The sequence below is a fragment of the Macrobrachium rosenbergii genome, chromosome 51, assembly GCF_040412425.1.
Source record: "Macrobrachium rosenbergii isolate ZJJX-2024 chromosome 51, ASM4041242v1, whole genome shotgun sequence".
In the NCBI taxonomy this organism is placed as follows: domain Eukaryota; kingdom Metazoa; phylum Arthropoda; class Malacostraca; order Decapoda; family Palaemonidae; genus Macrobrachium; species Macrobrachium rosenbergii.
Genome location: NC_089791.1, coordinates 43,017,033 through 43,034,974, shown reverse-complemented (window position 1 = coordinate 43,034,974; position 17,942 = coordinate 43,017,033). Strand labels below are relative to the sequence as shown.

The following is a 17,942-nucleotide window of genomic DNA, read 5'->3' as shown; positions in this document are numbered from 1 at the left end:
GTCTGAGTATCATGGAAAGTTAGAGTAACAATTAATATTTACTTTCCCTGATAACCGATAAAAATAAACAAATAGGTTATACTAATGGCAACACTCGGTTTCGCAATTAACAACTTCAAAATACCTTGTCATGAGGAACTTTAGAAATGACTTATGATTCTGAACTTTATGTCACGATAACAGAAGAGCGGTTTTAGCGAGTCCTTTTGGAAACGGACACCGGTCCTCTTTGTTTTAAATTAGGTCTCGACATTTCTTTGTACCTCAGAATTTAATCCTTTTATAGCCGTCATCGATAAGTTTGCAATGTATTTGCCGCCAGAAGCTTTTGTCACGTAAGAGGTGACTGTTATAACTCGACATCCGATATTTCAGACAAGCAAAAAATCGAAGATTTTGTCACAGTTACGAAAGCAGCTCACACTGATCGCCTACGCGCACATGAAGTGAATCACATAAAAATAGATTAAAAAACTAAAAAAATTGTATTGCTTTGTTAACACTGCATGGTTGGTTTAATTTTAAAATGTAAGCGTGTAGAAAATGTCTATAAGAAAACCCTGAAACAGGGAAATTAAATGAGAAAGCTAGACAAAGAAATGGGCAAAATAATGAAACATTTCACCCGGGTAAGAGGAGATGGACTGAGTGTGAAGAAAGGCTCAGTAGCGCTGGAGAAATTGAAACGTGATGGGTTCATGAAAATGAAATGAGAGAGAGAGAGAGAGAGAGAGAGAGAGAGAGAGAGAGAGAGAGAGAGAGAGAGAGAGACATTGACCAACAAAATCTTCAGAAAAAAGCATTTTTTTTTCGTGTCAGTAAAAAACTGGAGAAACATAGATAGTTCAATAAATAGATATATAAAGAGATAGATAAATCAAATAAATAAATAAACTAATGACTAAATAAAAATTAAATGATCAAGCAAACAACTAAACGCACCAATTAATTACGTAGGGAATTTCAATCGCAAACAGATTTGAAAGACAAATCACAAATTCAATATGTCAGCAAAGTCAGCCATGAATGTTTACAAACTTGAACAGGCCACAAGCCCTGATAAAAGAAAAAGGAGGAGCCACCTTGGAAAACCCCGAGCGATACCGGATCTTGCAAACAAGCCTTGGCGATCGGGCACAGGTGGCAGTGAGGTTCGAAATTCAACAAATAATTTCACTGGGGTCACGTACCTCGGAGGCTGGTATGTTGAAAATGCTAAGTGTACTGTCTTATAACTAAACTCCAAGTCATCCCTTCGGATAATTTTTGGATCCTGGGAACGTTCACTTTACTCAAGTTTACTGACGTTGCACAAAGACGGAAAATAAAAGAAGCTTTAGATATGTGAAATACCTTTCCTATGTCGGAAAAACGCTGCTTCAGCAATTGAGGCGGATAATGGGAAGATTAAAAGAACATTTGGCCCCAGATTAGATTCGGCCTCTTCTTGCTTAAATTTCGGTAATGCAACAGCGTTGAATTTGTTTGCTTTCAGCATTTCGGAGAGCCTTTTGTAATTGCTGGTATTCTATTACGACAGTTTAAAGACTCGTGACGTCATCTCTACAATAAAATAAATGTGAATAGGTTGCAGAAAAAACTAACAAAATCTTTCAGTGCTTTTGATATCTATGAGAGGGTTTAGTTTATTCCTCTCAGAACTGCGAAATTAATATTAAGATATAAGAGCTCTCTCTCTCTCTCTCTCTCTCTCTCTCTCTCTCTCTCTCTCTCTCTCTCTCTCTCTCTCTCTCTCTCATTCGTAGACAAGCACAGAAATCTCCATAGCAAAACATTATCAAATACTCACTGCTATTAATTCCTGTTAGGAGCTGTGAGCGTTTGCGTCTTTTACGAATGAATAAGAAATCTTCATTAAAAAATGTACCTCAGAATTATACACTAAAATACGAAAATCAAAAACTTCAAGTACCACTTCAAAGTCGGAAATACGTTTTCCCACGTATGGGCAGAACATAACATCCCTGAACCATCATATTTACTGCTTTTTAAAAGCAATCGCTGCCTGACCTGGATGCGAGGAACGGGGGAAAAACGAGAAAGTATTTTAAGACCGGAGGATAAAAGGGGATTTAGATGAAGTTCAGTTTTAAAAGAGTTTTGTTAGTTACAAACTGGTAATGGAATAAAGTTAACCCACACCACAAAAGGCTGGACTCAAATGCCGTAAGATCTTTTTTAAACGCCTGTTACACGCACGTGTATATATATATATATATATATATATATATATATATATATATATATATATATATATATATATATATATATACATCTAACATAGGTAAACACATGTACATATATGCTGTATATCTGTGTGTGTAAAATTTAGGCTCTCGGGAATTGAACTCAGGATTTTTTGATGGCGAGATTAATGTTGTCATATATATATATATATATATATATATATATATATATATATATATATATATATATATATATATATATATATATATATATATATATATATATATATATATATATATATATATATATACTAACAGGACCTTATTAAACTGGATGGTATCTAGCGGAGATATTTATTCAAGAAAAGTTACGAGCTTTCTATTCCTAGAAAGCTTGCAACTTTCTTGAATAGATATCTCCGATAGATACCATCCAGTTTTAATGAGGTCCTGTTAGTATTGTATTAATGCGCAGAACAATTGTGAAAGTTTATATTTGATAAAGTTTATATTTTATATATATATATATATGTATATATATATATATATATATATATATATATATATATATATATATATATATATATATATATATATATATATATATATCACATAAACGTTCATCATAAGTGTTCTTGCTCGTGCACCTTGCGTATGCAATGTTTTAAACACTTCCGATTTTATAAAAACACGAATGCATACATATTTGAAGCACATAATTTATATTTGAAAGACCTGCCTATTCCAGCCGTTCCGAACTATCTCCCCACGAAGAACGTCTGCTTGCATTATGAAAAATCCACAGTTTTCCTATATAAATTATGTACATCTCCATTAACGTTTTTAAAATGGCTAATCCCTTCCATTAAAGCTTTAAAAATAAAAAAAAAATAATCTAAGCACATGAGCGTTGTTGGCGGAGAGTAAACATTAATGGAAGCAGATTTCATTTATAAACGCAGTGTAAGTTTTATGGGGAAGTCGTGGTGTCCTTTTGTTCTTATAAGTATTCTTTAGAACACTTCTATGTCTCCTTGTAGTGATATAAAACTTTAATAAGACAGTATTCGTTCCGTACTGCGTAAGATTGCCTACTCCCGCGCTTCTCTTTTTTTATCTGATTAAAATAGTTTTCTTTGTAGCTGTGAGATCCTTTATGCAACCGATATATGCCCTACTCTGGAGGACAGTCCATTAGGATGTATTTATTCACTACTACTCAAGGCTGTATATTTAGTAGGTCTATCTCTTAACCCATTTTATCGGGGTGAAATAGTGGTGGCCTTAGCGGAATAACATAATGAGCGTTCCTCGCAGTAATGAAGACCATTTAGGAGAGACAGAGAGAGAGAGACGTGCGGAATATACAGTCTATACAATATATATATATATATATATATATATATATATATATATATATATATATATATATATATATATATATTCTGTATATATATGTATATATATATATATATATATATATATATATATATATATATATATATATATATATATATATATATATACAATTTGAATTTTTCTCTACCACCAAATTTTTGGCAGACCCCGCCTTTGCGTGCCAACTATAACGCTCTAATCTTCAGAGCAATTACTAAGTTGGTATCAGATGCCCTTCTGCAGCGGGGTAAACCCACGAATCTAAACAGGAACCTGACTAGGATTTGCATCGCTGCCCTCCCTCCCTTCCTCCCTCCCTGGGAGGCCTCCCCACAATACACCATCTAGATTACAATTGCTTTCAGTGGCTGATAAATTCTTCCTGCGGGAATGCTGGTCAAGATGTGACTCAGTCAACTACACGAATTTCAGTCTCTGAGTTTGGTGTCAATTGAAGCTGCTACTACTAGTTAGATTTAACCAGCCTTGTGCTGGCACGGGCTCTTGCTATACAGCAGTCCATAACTGATAACTGAAGCATTGACAGCCCTCCGTGCACTAGCGGAATGTTCCTGATCACCTGTTGCGAGACGGAGGAAGAAACTACTCTGCAGTGTGGAATAATGCTGACAGATGTTGAGATGTGTTGCTAAATAAGTTCTCGATATTGTTTACTCTGGGTAGAATAGCTTCGTGAGACAGTTGATCAAAAGCGAGTTGGGATCTTCGAAATTCAAGTCTCTGAACATCTTTGGAAGTCATTTTAACCTTTCGTAAAATTTCAGTCACGTGAGAAGCGCTGATTATCTTTTACGTTGTGAAATCTTATTTCTACAGTAAGCCACGACTTTTGAATTTTCACGGTATTCTTTTTTTTTGAGAAGAGGGAATACTGTTGTCTTTGATAAAAGACTTTTGTGATCTCTAACATCTAGTTTGGACATATTTACCCACAAGTCTTTGTGGGTAAGTACATTATTTAATGCATTGTACAATGCAGTTTGATAACTGATTCACGTTGTACGTCCATGCATTTGCAAATAACTGTCCGTTATCGACAACTTACACAGCGAACGGACAAATGGATATCCAGGTGCGCCTTACATACAGTGCCGACATTATTTAACTCAGCAATGCATTAAATGCTAATTGTTCTTCGTCCAAATGAGATTCACTTAAGCAAACGCCACTCTGAAATCAGAATAATCAGCTCGCTGTGTTAGCTGATAAGACAGCAGTCTAGCCGCGAAGAGCGAAACCTTCTGAAAACTAGGAAGCCTGAACTGATCAACAAACAACAAACGGTGCTGCAGATCCTGTTACTGAAATTTTTTAAGGTCACGGAAAGGACTGAGAGTGGTGGAAATACTAAGGGCCGTCGCGAAATTCTTGGAAGTCAGTAGGAAGTGTGACTATGGAAGGAACAAAGGATCTTGGGTATCACTATAAAAGCAGTGTAACTGTCCACGTGATTAATGACTGCATCAATTGAAAGTAATCTATGAACGCCAAGCTGAGCACTGCAGAAGAAGCCCTCGTTCTGCTTTGATTTCAAGATTAGCGAGTAATTACTTTTGTTTCACTAAATTCATGATGTTAGCGGTTATATAAACACAGATCATTCTTTAGTGCTTTTTTTATTTGAATGAATTGTAGCTGTGATTAACGCAATTATTTTTTATTATTTTGGATTCCCTTCTAGTATTCCCTTTTACGCCCAACTTCTTTTTGTGTTTTCTGTTAAAGAAACTATTGTGTTTAAAATTTATTTAAGGTTAAAGTAAAGCCAATCATTGCTGCAATTAACGATGTAGGATAGGCCCCCACTTGGCCATGGTTAGTTCATGGGCAGGCTCGTGCAACATTATACCGAGACCACCGAAAATAGATGTATTTTCGGTGGCCAAGGTTATACGCTGTAGCGGCTGTACAGAAAACTCGATTGTGCCGAAGAAAGTAAGGCGCATTTTTTACTTATTTTATTTTTCACTTATTTCCACTCTCCGTATTCCATCTGTTGTTGATATTTTAAATGAAATTCCTGAAATGAGACGAAATTAGATACAGTGAAGAAAAGATGTTTCTGTATATTAAGAGGAAAATAAGAGCAAAATATTGTTGAAGTATCTTTTGAATTGGAATATCACTGTAACTGAGACAAGACAGGAAAGATATGGAAAATGAAATGTCATGGATGGTCACTAATAATAGTCATTGCAATTACTAGTTGACCAGTTATAGAGGATCAGGTATAATGAGTCTCATGGAAACACAGTTGCAAACAGTTTATTAAGCTGTATTGCCTAAGAAGATCCAATATATATATATATATATATATATATATATATATATATATATATATATATATATATATATATATATATATCATACATAATAAGTCAACTGCACGTGACAGGTAGATATATATTCGTGTATTATAGCGTACACTTTATATATATATATATATATACGCAATACTATACCTATCTTTTATTTTCACCTTTCATATATGCAGTCGTCTACGTATATATATATATATATATATATATATATATATATATATATATATATATATATATATATACCTGGTCTTTAATTTCTTCATATATGTATATATATATATATATATATATATATATATATATATATATATATATATATATATATATATATATATATATATGCGTATACTGTATATGCATACATTGTGTGTCTGTGCAATCGCGGACGTATGTGTGTATGTGTGAGACGAGAGGGAACATGTGCTTGTAAGTGCATGTGTGAGTGTTAAAAAAAAAAGATTGTTTTTCATGCTAGAGCACTGAAACACTCCTATCAGAGCAGCACAGTCAGCATATTACCCATTAATGTATTATCGACCTCTATTAGACTGTGCTTTCAACTCAACGTTACATTGTTGATAAGGCTCTTTGTTATCTCATCATGATTTGATTGTTCCTGAAGAAGGTCGTTTATTTAAAGTCCAACGCAGATAGTCATTAGTCATTTAATACTTGCTTTAGAAAAACTGTTTCTATTGTGGCTTCAGATTCAGCAGTCAGAGGAATAAGCCGAAGGTGAAAACAGGTATGTTTTTCCGCGTCCAATTTATTTTCACCGGTCATTTTACTAATTACTCAGTTTTTCTTGCTTTAGAAAGTGCACATTGTCTCTGCAATTAACTTTAACATTGGCTCTCCGAAGACCGAATTATTTTAGTTTTCTGTAAAAGAAAACTATTGTGTCGGTTTTGTCTGTCCGTTCGCACTTTATTCTGTCCGCCCTCAGATCTTAAAAACTATTGAGCCTAGAGGGTTGCAAGTTGGTATGTTGATTAACCACCCTCCAATCATCAAATATACCAAATTGCAGCTAAGGTTTAAGTTAGCCATAATCGTGCTTCTGGCAACTTGTTTGCTATTTTGTACAAGGTTACTGTTGTTATGAGTCGATTTATTAGTTTTGCTACTGATTTTATGTTGTTCACTTTAATTCTTTCGGGAGACATAGAGCGGAATCCTGGCCCTGTTACACATTACAATGAGAAAAATTGCAAAGCACTTTACTCAAATATTCGGGGCTTATTTGGGGGTTAAGGTCAAATTTTCTTGATCTCCAGAGTCGTGACCATAACTACGATTTGAAAGTTACCAGATTGTGCAGAAACTTCCAATGCCACTCTGATAAAGATGACAGTAAACAGAGGCTGCAGTTTAGAATGATAAAGCTCGTTGTATGAATCCATTCTAATTTCTTTTCCCATTCACATTTCCTTTTAACTTAGCATTGGCTTGTCCATTAATAATTATAATCAAATGAGCAGTGTACCTGAATCCTTTTTTTATACATTCTGGGCAAGGAGTCAACAATCATTATCTCCTAAGACAACTTTCATTTGCAATACCTCTATTTCTCTCTCTCTCTCTCTCTCTCTCTCTCTCTCTCTCTCTCTCTCACACACACACACACACACTCTCTTCACCTACCATCAATCACGCCTAAATGCACCCTCACTAAGTAATTAATTATGCTAGTTTTCGTTGTATCTCAATATCTCCGACTTCTAATGTACCAGAGAACAGTCTCATCTACATATTTGCAAGCGGGCTCTTTAAAAGAGATTTCCATATCAAATATATGCAACAGGATCTTTTTAAGTAGTTACCATATGCCCATATGCATGGTTATGTTTCATTTGTAAATCAAATTCCATTTCCTAGAGAAACCTCACATTTTGTTAGTCCGTCAGATCAGCATTACAAAGAAGACCAACAGAGATTCGGAGGAAAAACAGGTATTACAGAGGAAGGAGTAAAATCAATTGTAATAATAAAACCCATTTCGTAAAAATGGCATTTTAACACGTAGTTATCATGGGCCTATGTGTTATTTCATGCAATAAGTCTTTTAGGATACTCTCCAGTTTTTCTTGATTTGTCATTCAGTTGTTATGTAATCGATTCAAAAAGAGTTTGTCTCTTGTTTTTTTTTTTTATTTTCCCATCAGCTGGAACGTTGAAGTAACTGAGCATTGTTTCTTTTGGAAACATTTCCGTCAGTTGGAACGGTAAAGCAACTGGCCAACGTTTCTCATACCCTTGGAATAGTTTTTGGAATGTTCTAATACCGTACTGGCAGTGTGGAAAGCTGTTTTCCTTCCGGAAATGTGAAGTGATATTTACTAGCATTCGTTCATTCCTTCATTTGCTTATTTACTTATATATCTATTTATTTACCTATTTATTTGCCGCCTGATTTATTTTTGAGGTAATCAGTAGCAGTGGCCCTGTAGAAGCTTGTGGAGTACATTCAGGACATTTTGGATGATTCCATAATAATGCTTGATAATAATGAATAATAACACGGGTGCACTTAGCATCGTCCAGGCACGGAAATGGCCCGCTTTTCGATTCTTTATAAATGTCTGCTTATTTATGAGTTGCTTGCAGTGTTCTGTTATAACGAAAACCAACTGCTAAAAACCTGAGGTTTTTGAATTCTTTACAAGATACCGTTTTGACACACATAAGCCTCAATGATAGAGGTTCTGAATCCTTGCATTACTTTGCTACAAGACAAACAAGCAAAAACAGACCTCGAATTGGCAATAATTGTAGTGTAGATATATTTTTTTTCTTCTGTATTTATTTCACAAAGTTACGGAGACTAACCCTGCTATTTATATTGCAGTATTGGTGCTGTTATTGAAGGCTGCCTCTTCATTCTCTTCTTCAGTTAGAACTTCGGACAAATCATGGATGTCTCAGGTGAGAAGAGTGAAAACTTAAGGCAAAATATGGATATTGTATGCATGATGACTAAAAATGACGTCTAAACTACTGATATCTTTAAAAAGAAGTCTGAAAACTGCGGACATCTCAAGAGAACTGACTGAAACCCTCAAACAGAATTTTGATACCTCAGAATAACTGACTGGAAAGTAGGTGCAAATATTAATGCCTCAAGAAAGGTGACTGTAAACTTTGAAAAAAATTTTGGTATCTCAAGTATTCTGACTGAAAACTTCAGAAAGATTTGCCTCTAGAAAGCTGACTGCAAAGATCTGATGAAATAGTTAAATCATTATTAATATCTCAAGAAAATCAGTCGACTGAAAACTTCAGACAAGGTATCGATATTTCAAGAAAGCTCACTGAAGCTGTCGGTATCTCAAGAAAGCTAATTGTAAACTTTGGACAAAATACTATTATATCAAGAAAGCTAACTGAAACCCTCGGACAGAATATCATTATGATTATAACAATGAATAAAAACTTTAAAAAGAATATTGATATCTCTAGAATTCTGGATGAAGGACTTCGAATAAAGTATTGTGAGTGAGAGAATGATGACCAATAATATCAACATCTGACTGAAAACTTCTAACAAAATATTGACATTGCAAGACAATTGACTAACAGTATTAACATGTTGTGACAACAGACTCTAAACTGTGGACAAAGTTAAGTAAACCTTAGTTTAACCAGACCACTGAGCTGATTAACAGCTCTCCTAGGGCTGGCCCGAAGGATTAGACTTATTTTACGTGGCTAAGAACCAATTGGTTACCTAGCAACGGGACCTACAGCTTATTGTGGAATCCGAACCACATTACAGCGAGAAATGAATTTCTATCACCAGAAACAAATTCCTCTGATTCTTCATTGGCAGGCCGGAGAATCGAACGCAGCCCTAGGAGAGTAGTGATATCTCAAGAGAGGTGATTGGAAATTTGGGACAAAATATTGATATATTATGAAAGGTGACTCAAAACCTCAGAGTACTGACATTTCAAGAAAGCTGACTCCTGTACCCCAAGTGAAAGATTGAAAAAGTCAAATAGAATACTGATATCTGAAGAAAGATGACTGAAAATATTAGACAGAATATTGATATGACGTGAAAGCTGACTGGAAACTTCATATAAAGTATGGATAACTTAAGAAAACTGACAAAAAACAACTCAGACAGAATATTGATATCTCCAGAACCCTGACTGAAAACTTCAGAAAGTATTAATATCTAAAGTACACTGAATCCTGTACCTCCAGAAAACTGACTGACAAGTTCAGACAGATTACTTATTTCTCACGAAAGCTTTCTGAAAACTTAATACAAAATACTGACATATAAGAAGAAAGCCTACAGGAAACCTCAACAAAATATGGACTTAAAACCTCAGACAGAGTAGTGATTTCCCACAATAGCTGACTGAAAACTTCAGACAAAATAATGATATCTCATGAACATTGACTGAAAACTTCAGACAAAATACTGATATCTCAATAAAGTTGACTGAAAACTTCAGACAAAATATTGATATCTCAAGATCATTGACTGAAATCTCCAGACAAAATACTGATATCTCAGTAAAGCTGACTGAAAACTTCAGACAAAATATTTGATATCTCAAGATTGTTAACTGAAAACTTAAGACAGAATATTGATATTTCAATAAAGCTAACTTCAAACTTCAAACAAAATATTTCATATCTCAAGATCGCTGAAATTGATATCTCAGTCTTCAGACTAAAAATGAATACCTTAGGTAAGCTCGTCTCTATTAAAGGCATCATACAAGATCTAATAAATACAAGATATAAATATCTCAGGTTACGTGAGTCTTCGTATTCCTAAGCTTCAGACGAAATCTGAGTATCTCAGGTATAGTGTGCCGGGAGAAGCATAAAACTGAGGAAGAGGGATATGAATAATTCACACTTTTAAGAGAATACTGTATTAAACATACATGGGGAAACATACATGCGTAAACAGGCTGGCTCGGTATTCGGACAATTTCGTGCCTCAGAGGGTAGAATGTAAATTTCCAAAGGGAGTTTACATGGCAGTTTTATGTATACACACATATATATGTATATATTTATCTATCTATCTATATATATATATATTTATATTTATATATATATATATATATATATATATATATATATATATATATATATATATATATATGAATAATGCTTGTATGATTGATTATGTAAAATGTATATGCATGAATATGCACATGGCACAACCCTTATACAGATTTCGGCAAAAATAATTATATTCAAGAAGTTTGTTTTTGTTTCTTGTTTTCGTTCATATTCCTTTTCCTATTTTTCTCTTTGTTATTTGTCTGTGAAATCTTGTTTTGTTCATATTCTTTGTATAGTTATTTATTTGTTTATTCATTTGCTTATGAATAAGGAACAACGACAGCAAGTGACCTTGGTGCTGAAGAAGTGCAAGTTGTGGAGATAGATTCCAAATGCCAGCCAGATGAAGCGACTCCTCAAAGCTTCAAGTCCTACAAACGACGGTTTTGGATCCTGGGAATCTTCTGCTTTTTAGCCTTCTTCCAGGTAGGAGCGTGACCCCTTGTTAAACTCTCTTTTAGGCACGATCGTGGCCCCTATCAGCTTTCTTCCAGGTACGAAATGTAGTCCCGGTTAGTATATTGTCAGGTACGAATGTCACTTGTCAGCCCGTACAGGTACGAACGTGACTCCTGTCAGGTCTTCTTTCAGATACGAACGTAACCCCTGTTAGTTTTCTTCCAAATACGAGCTTCACGTTTTACTAGCATGGATCATTTTTTATTTATGTTTTAATTATTCTAGATTTCATAAACATTTACGCATTTTTTATGAATTTGGTGAATGCAGTAAGCAACAATAATCCATCACAGATTGGTATTAAAACCTAAGTTTAGAAGATTTACGCATCATTCACAACTTGTTTCTGGATGTAATAGATAACAGAGTATCATTAGTATTGAAATCAGTATTATTCCCACTCAAGATGATTTGAATGTGGTCCACTAACAGTTTCCAGATATTTCTTTTCTCCTCTGGATGGAAATATACCAGGAAGTTAATTTTGTATTATGTTCGCGGAGAAGGCGACTAATCGGAACATCACTCACAAACGGTTAAGAGTTCTCTTTTCCTCTTCAGTGTAGATGATACCATGCGGATAATACGGTGCTCTCCATATCAAATACTTGAGCCCAATTCTCAAACAGCTTCGAGACATGTCGTCTCCTCCTCTATCTGGGATACGTAACTGATGATAGATGTCGAACTTAAACTGTAATAGCAACATTACATCTTAAATCTGCCTGTAGGATCTAGTCGTTTCTGTAATCTTTTGTAATGTGTTTAAAATAATGTGGGATTTTTCAGGCGTACATTAATTTTTCTTTCTCTTTTTTTCTTTTATTTTTTGTCTCCAGTCTGTTATTTCATTTGATACTTTTCCGTACGAAAGGGAGTATATAACCAGGGAATGTTTGCATTTAATTGTTGGCTTCTGTAGACAACCCGAGAATGGCGCTGCTATCACAAGATGGTTGAATTTTATTTATGAAATTTAAGCTTTCAAGCCAGTCACTGGGGCACTTCCGGACATGCACTGCTTAAAACAGTGAAAAGATGGAGCTGGGATTGTGGAACGCCGAGATAATGAGATCCAGAAGTTAAGTATATCTTAGTTTAACTAGACCACTGAGCTGATTAACAACTCTCCTTAGGGCTGGCCTGAAGGATTAGACTTATTTTACGTGGCTAAGAACCATTGGTTACCTAGCAACGGGACCAGCAACATTATTGGAATCCGAACCACATTATAGCGAGAAATGAATTTCTATCACCAGAAGCAAATTCTCTTGTTCTTCACTGGCCGCTCGGAGATTCGAACTCCGCAACCAACAGAGTGTGGTAGCTGAGAACGGAACCCGCTCACTCAGAGAGGAACTAATGAGATCCAGAAAGTATAAGAGATGACGTACAAGGCTCCTGGGAGAAAAAACCCGTAGTTGGCTAACAAGTAATAGTTTGAGCGGGTGGACAGCAAATTGAAGAAACGACGTGTGAATGGAAGTAAGGTAAAGGGATAAAAAATGGGAACAGCTAAGCGCTAAAGAGACGCTGCAGACACCCTTAGTAATGCCTACAGTGTACCACGTGAGGTCCACTGACGGCCCTAGCCCCCTACGTCGATGGCTGAATTTTGAATTTTGTGGGATTTTGAAGTCTTTCGCTATATGGCTATGTAAAGTGGGTATGGATGTTATCGATAGCATCCTGATTGCAACAAAGCCAAAAAATGACTTTGGGAAATTGTTGTGGCATAACAAATGTCACTGGTTTGGTAAATTCACATTTTATTTTGTACATTATTTACAATTTGATTACACGTTCTTCTATCTGTTAGGAGAATTGCTCTTCTTTACAAGCACCGGGGCTTGTGGGGAATGAAAATTCTGAAAGACAAACACACACATATACATACATATGTATTTATATATTTATATATATATATATATTATATATTATATATAATATATAATATATATATATATATATATATATATATATATATATATATATATATATATAAATATATAATAATTATAAAATACATTGTTAAACGTTGAGGGTGGGGGTGAAGCACTGGGTAAATAACATCATCATTTTACAGAACATCTTTTATGCTTAGATGTTAGTGGAGGAATTACATTGTTGGCCACATATCTTTCGGCGTGCTCATTTCCGCCGAAATTAATATCCTTTATTTATTGACAAGTTTTTATATACTAAGTTTTCACTTTTTTCTACTCCTTTCTCACTTAGAGTGTGCAGCGAAACTTATGGGGTTTTATATCCTTTATTTTTTGACAAAATTTTATATGTACTGAATTTTTCCTATTTTCTACTTTCTCAGTCGGCAGCGGATCTTATGGGGTTCTATGTCTTTTATTTTTGACAAGTTTATATATACTGAGTTTTTCCTGTTTTCTACTCCTTTCGCACTTAGAGTCTGCAGTGGATCTTATGGGGTTTTATATCCTTTATTTGTTGACAAGTTTTTATATATACTGCGTTTTTCCTATTTTGTACTCCTTTCTCAGAGTCTGCAGTGGATCTTATGGGGTTCTCTATCTTTTATTTTTGACAAGTTTATTTACCGTGTATGGAGTTTTTCCTGTTTTCTGCTCCTTTCTCACTCAGAATATGCAGTGGAACTTATGGGGTTCTATATCTTTTTGTTTACAAGTTTATATATATATTGAGTTTTTCCTGTTTCTACTTCTTTCTTACTCAGAGTATGCAGTGGAACTTATGGGGCTCTATATCTTTTGTTTTTGATAAGTTTATATATATATATTGAGTTTTTCCTGTTTTCTACTTCTTTCTTACTCAGAATATGCAGTGGAACTTATGGGGCTCTATATCTTTTGTTTTTGATAAGTTTATATATATATTGAGTTTTTCCTGTTTTCTACTTCTTTCTTACTCAGAGTATGCAGTGGAACTTATGGGGCTCTATATCTTTTGTTTTTGATAAGTTTATATATATATTGAGTTTTTCCTGTTTTCTACTTCTTTCTTACTCAGAATATGCAGTGGAACTTATGGGGTTCTTTAAGTGAGAGTGTGGACTACGCTTTCACTGGATTTGGCTCCGCCACAGTGGCCATGATCGCTAACTGGGGCACCATTACCTACTTAATATTTTCATACCCTTGTGCTCGTATTATGGATGCAAAAGGGATTCGTATTGCAGTCCTTATCTTGGTATCCTCAGTCACTGTTGGAACCGTCCTGAGGGCTGGATCTCTCTTAATTAATTCGGATATTTTGTTTGAAGTGTAAGTTTTCACACAGCCAATTTCTTGAAAATGACATCTAAAAGTGGAACTTTAGCTGATACGGCGTTGCTTTCTCTTAAAATGAAAATGCAATCCAAGTTAGTTTGTATTATGTTTGACCTAACTGTATTATAATCAATAATATTTAACAGTGAAATCATAAATATCACATACTTTGAAGTTCAGTGCAGTTTTGAAACCTTTTCAACTTTTGGAAGTACTAATGAACGCAAGCACATACACTGTAATAAAAAGGGGAAAAATTATGAAATAAATGTGAGGGTTCTTTTGCCTGTGGCCTGGTTTCAATGACTTTAAATTTCCACAGGATGTGTCACATAGCAGCCATCTTGAATGGCGCAGTGGGCCCCCTTGTCTTGCAATCATCTGCTATGATAGCTGCTGTCTGGTTTCCTCCAAACGAGAGAACGACAGCTGCAGGTAAGTCACAAAACTTGAATCGTGCGTTTTATCATGGCTGTTCTCATTGTTGTCATTATTATTGATCATGCAACATTATTAACTATGTTAGGAAGTATAAAGTATACTAAACAGAAGTGACATAAACAGGTCGAGGTTGGTCATTCACATGGAACATTAGCTAAAAAAGAGCTCTTCATAAAAAACAACAGACAAGACATGGCACGAAACATGTAATAGCAATTATCATTATAATGCTCTCAAATAAGAACACTAGATAGTGTGAAACAAATAGCAGAGAAAACTTATTTTGCTTTAGACAACACTGAAGACTGTACGCATCTTTAGCTCTACACTGCACTGTGTTGTCTCTGCAGCCCTGTGCTGCTCGGCTTTTTGCCTGGAGCCTTATGCTGAATTGCTCTCTGCCTTTAGCCCTGTGTTTTGCTGCTTTCTTCCTACTGCCATATAATCCATGGGGTATCCCCCCAAACCTGTGCTTTACCGCTTTCTGCATTCAGCTCTACACTTCATTGCATTCTGCACTCAGCCTTTCACTGCATTGCTTTCTGCCTTCACCCCTTTGCTGCAATGTTCTCTGCCATCAACCTTTGCTGCATTGCTTTCTGCCTTCAGCCTTTAGCTGCAGTGTGCACGGCTCTTAGCCTGTGCTGCGCTGCCTCCTGTTTTCAGCCCTATGATGTACTGTGTTTTGCCCTTAGCCTTTGGTACACTCCTTTCGATCTTGAGCCGTATGCTCCTCAATGTTTTTCCCTCATCCCTACTCTGCATTGCTCTCTGCCTCAGCCTGAACTTCATTGCCTTCAGCCCTCTTCTAAATTGCGTTCTGCCACCTGCCCTATGCTTCAATACTGTATGCTTTCAGGCCTTCATGGCGTTGTTTCCTGCCCTTGGTTTAAGCTGCATTGCCTCTTCTTTCAGTCTTCAAACTTACAACCTAGCTACCCAATTTGTTAGTTTATTTTGTTCCATTTTTACTTCTCATTTAAAAGCAAGGTGAGACGTACTGGTACACTGGTATGGTTCAACCGTATCCTAACTGTTATAATAACTGTCTGAGACAATTAGAGAATTCCTATTTTTAGTCTAGTTCAGCTGTTTTATAACAATTATATGACTGGAAGAAAGCACAATAATATACCTCAAAATTCTGGATTAGAGGAAGCCAAAGTGTTATATACAAACTTATAATCTGTTTGTCCTTAAAAACTTTTTCCCCTCTCATGAAGTACCTCTTCAGCTTGTGGTCAAATGGTATATATACTCTGTATAAAATGCAAAAGCTTCTTAGGACCAAATAATTACAGTAACAGGTACTACCTTAAATGTCTGAGAATTATTTTTCATTAAATGTCTTTTTACTTAGGTTGTGGACAGCTCTTTACCTTACTAGGAGGTGCCGGCAGTTATCTACAGCCCTTCATTGTTAGATCACCTAGTCATGCTACCAAGGAAGAGATAAGATCAGATATTGGTGAACTTCTGTATATCTGTAAGTTCTTGTTAATTTAACTTTCTTAATGAATTAATTAGAGATAAGGTTCCGAGTTTGTGTAGATTTTTCTTTTATATGGCCAGCATTACTATTATTATTATTATTATTATTATTATGAAAATTATTATTGTTATTCAGAACATGAACCCTATTCGTATGGAACAAGCCCACAGGGGGCTATTGACAAGAAATTCAAGCTTCCAAAGAATATGGCGTTCATTTAAAAGAAGTAACAGGTTATTGGAAATACAGAAAGAAGACATTAGTTATTAGAGAAGAAAAATAAATTAACAAATCAATAAATGAATAGTTAAAATTGTATGTAAATTATTAAAATACAAGGAGCGATGGTTTATGGTAGTAAGGCGTTGCATCTTAGCCTGAACTCCTAATGCTCCAGGTGCCCAACATCCTCAGGGAGACTGTTCCACAGTCCAGCGGTGTGAGGAATAAAGGACCTCTGGAACTGAGAAGTTCGGCAGCAAGGCATATTTACCGCATATTAGTGCTGCTGTTCAGCAAAGCTGGTTGCTCTCGGCATGACAACAGGATCAGGGATCAACTGTGAATGAGAACGATTGTTGATGAAATATATAACTTATGAAAAATTGGCAAACAAGAGCAGCTTCATTTCTCATATGTGGAGACTTGACTACACCCACAAGTGTTGCATCATCAGCTCACTGAACGATCTTGTTTACCAGGCCAACAACCATGTCACTTGTATACATTAAAAACAACAGCGGTCCTAAAACACTACCCTGTGGAACTCCAGACACAATAGGTCTTGGTTCACTAAACTTTAGATCCCATCAACAGCACCTCTCTGTTACCTCCCGGTAAGGAAATCTTGAAGTAATGCTAACACATATCCACCCACTCCAAGATTCTGAATTTTATAAATAAGTGCTTTGTGAGTTCATAAATCGAAAGCAGAACTAAAATCTATGTAAATTACCCCACACTGAAAACCCATAACAAGGTTCTCTAGCAAATGACATGTGAAAATCAAATATAAAAGAGCATTGCAGATGCCTTACTGCTTCCAGTATGCATATTGACTATCGGCTAACAGTCCTGTAGACTCCACATACTTACATAGTAGTTTAAAAATAAGTTTTTCTGCAACTTGGGAGAGCACAGGTAGAATAGAAATTGGCCTGTAGTTACTGCAGTCTGCAGGTAAGCCATGCTTTGGAACAGGCACTGTGTTAATGAGCTTGCGCTCATCCGCAAAGATACTGCATCG

General features: G+C 35.5%; 1 protein-coding gene across 3 annotated transcripts in view; it reads left to right on the top strand.

Moving 5' to 3' along the window:
* Positions 1-17,942, top strand: part of LOC136833345 (solute carrier family 49 member 4-like) — a 58,012-nt gene that overhangs the window by 15,801 nt on the left and 24,269 nt on the right. The window contains exons 1-6 of one of the 3 annotated variants that reach the window (XM_067095362.1): positions 6,578-6,692; positions 8,796-8,872; positions 11,313-11,467; positions 14,504-14,757; positions 15,086-15,198; positions 16,565-16,690. In XM_067095362.1, coding sequence (XP_066951463.1) covers positions 8,860-8,872; positions 11,313-11,467; positions 14,504-14,757; positions 15,086-15,198; positions 16,565-16,690 — 661 coding nt within the window. In that variant the 5' untranslated portion in view covers positions 6,578-6,692; positions 8,796-8,859. Of the gene's footprint in view, positions 1-6,577; positions 6,693-8,795; positions 8,873-11,312; positions 11,468-14,503; positions 14,758-15,085; positions 15,199-16,564; positions 16,691-17,942 lie in introns of those variants that run through there. The other 2 variants (XM_067095361.1, XM_067095363.1) reach the window with 2 other exon arrangements.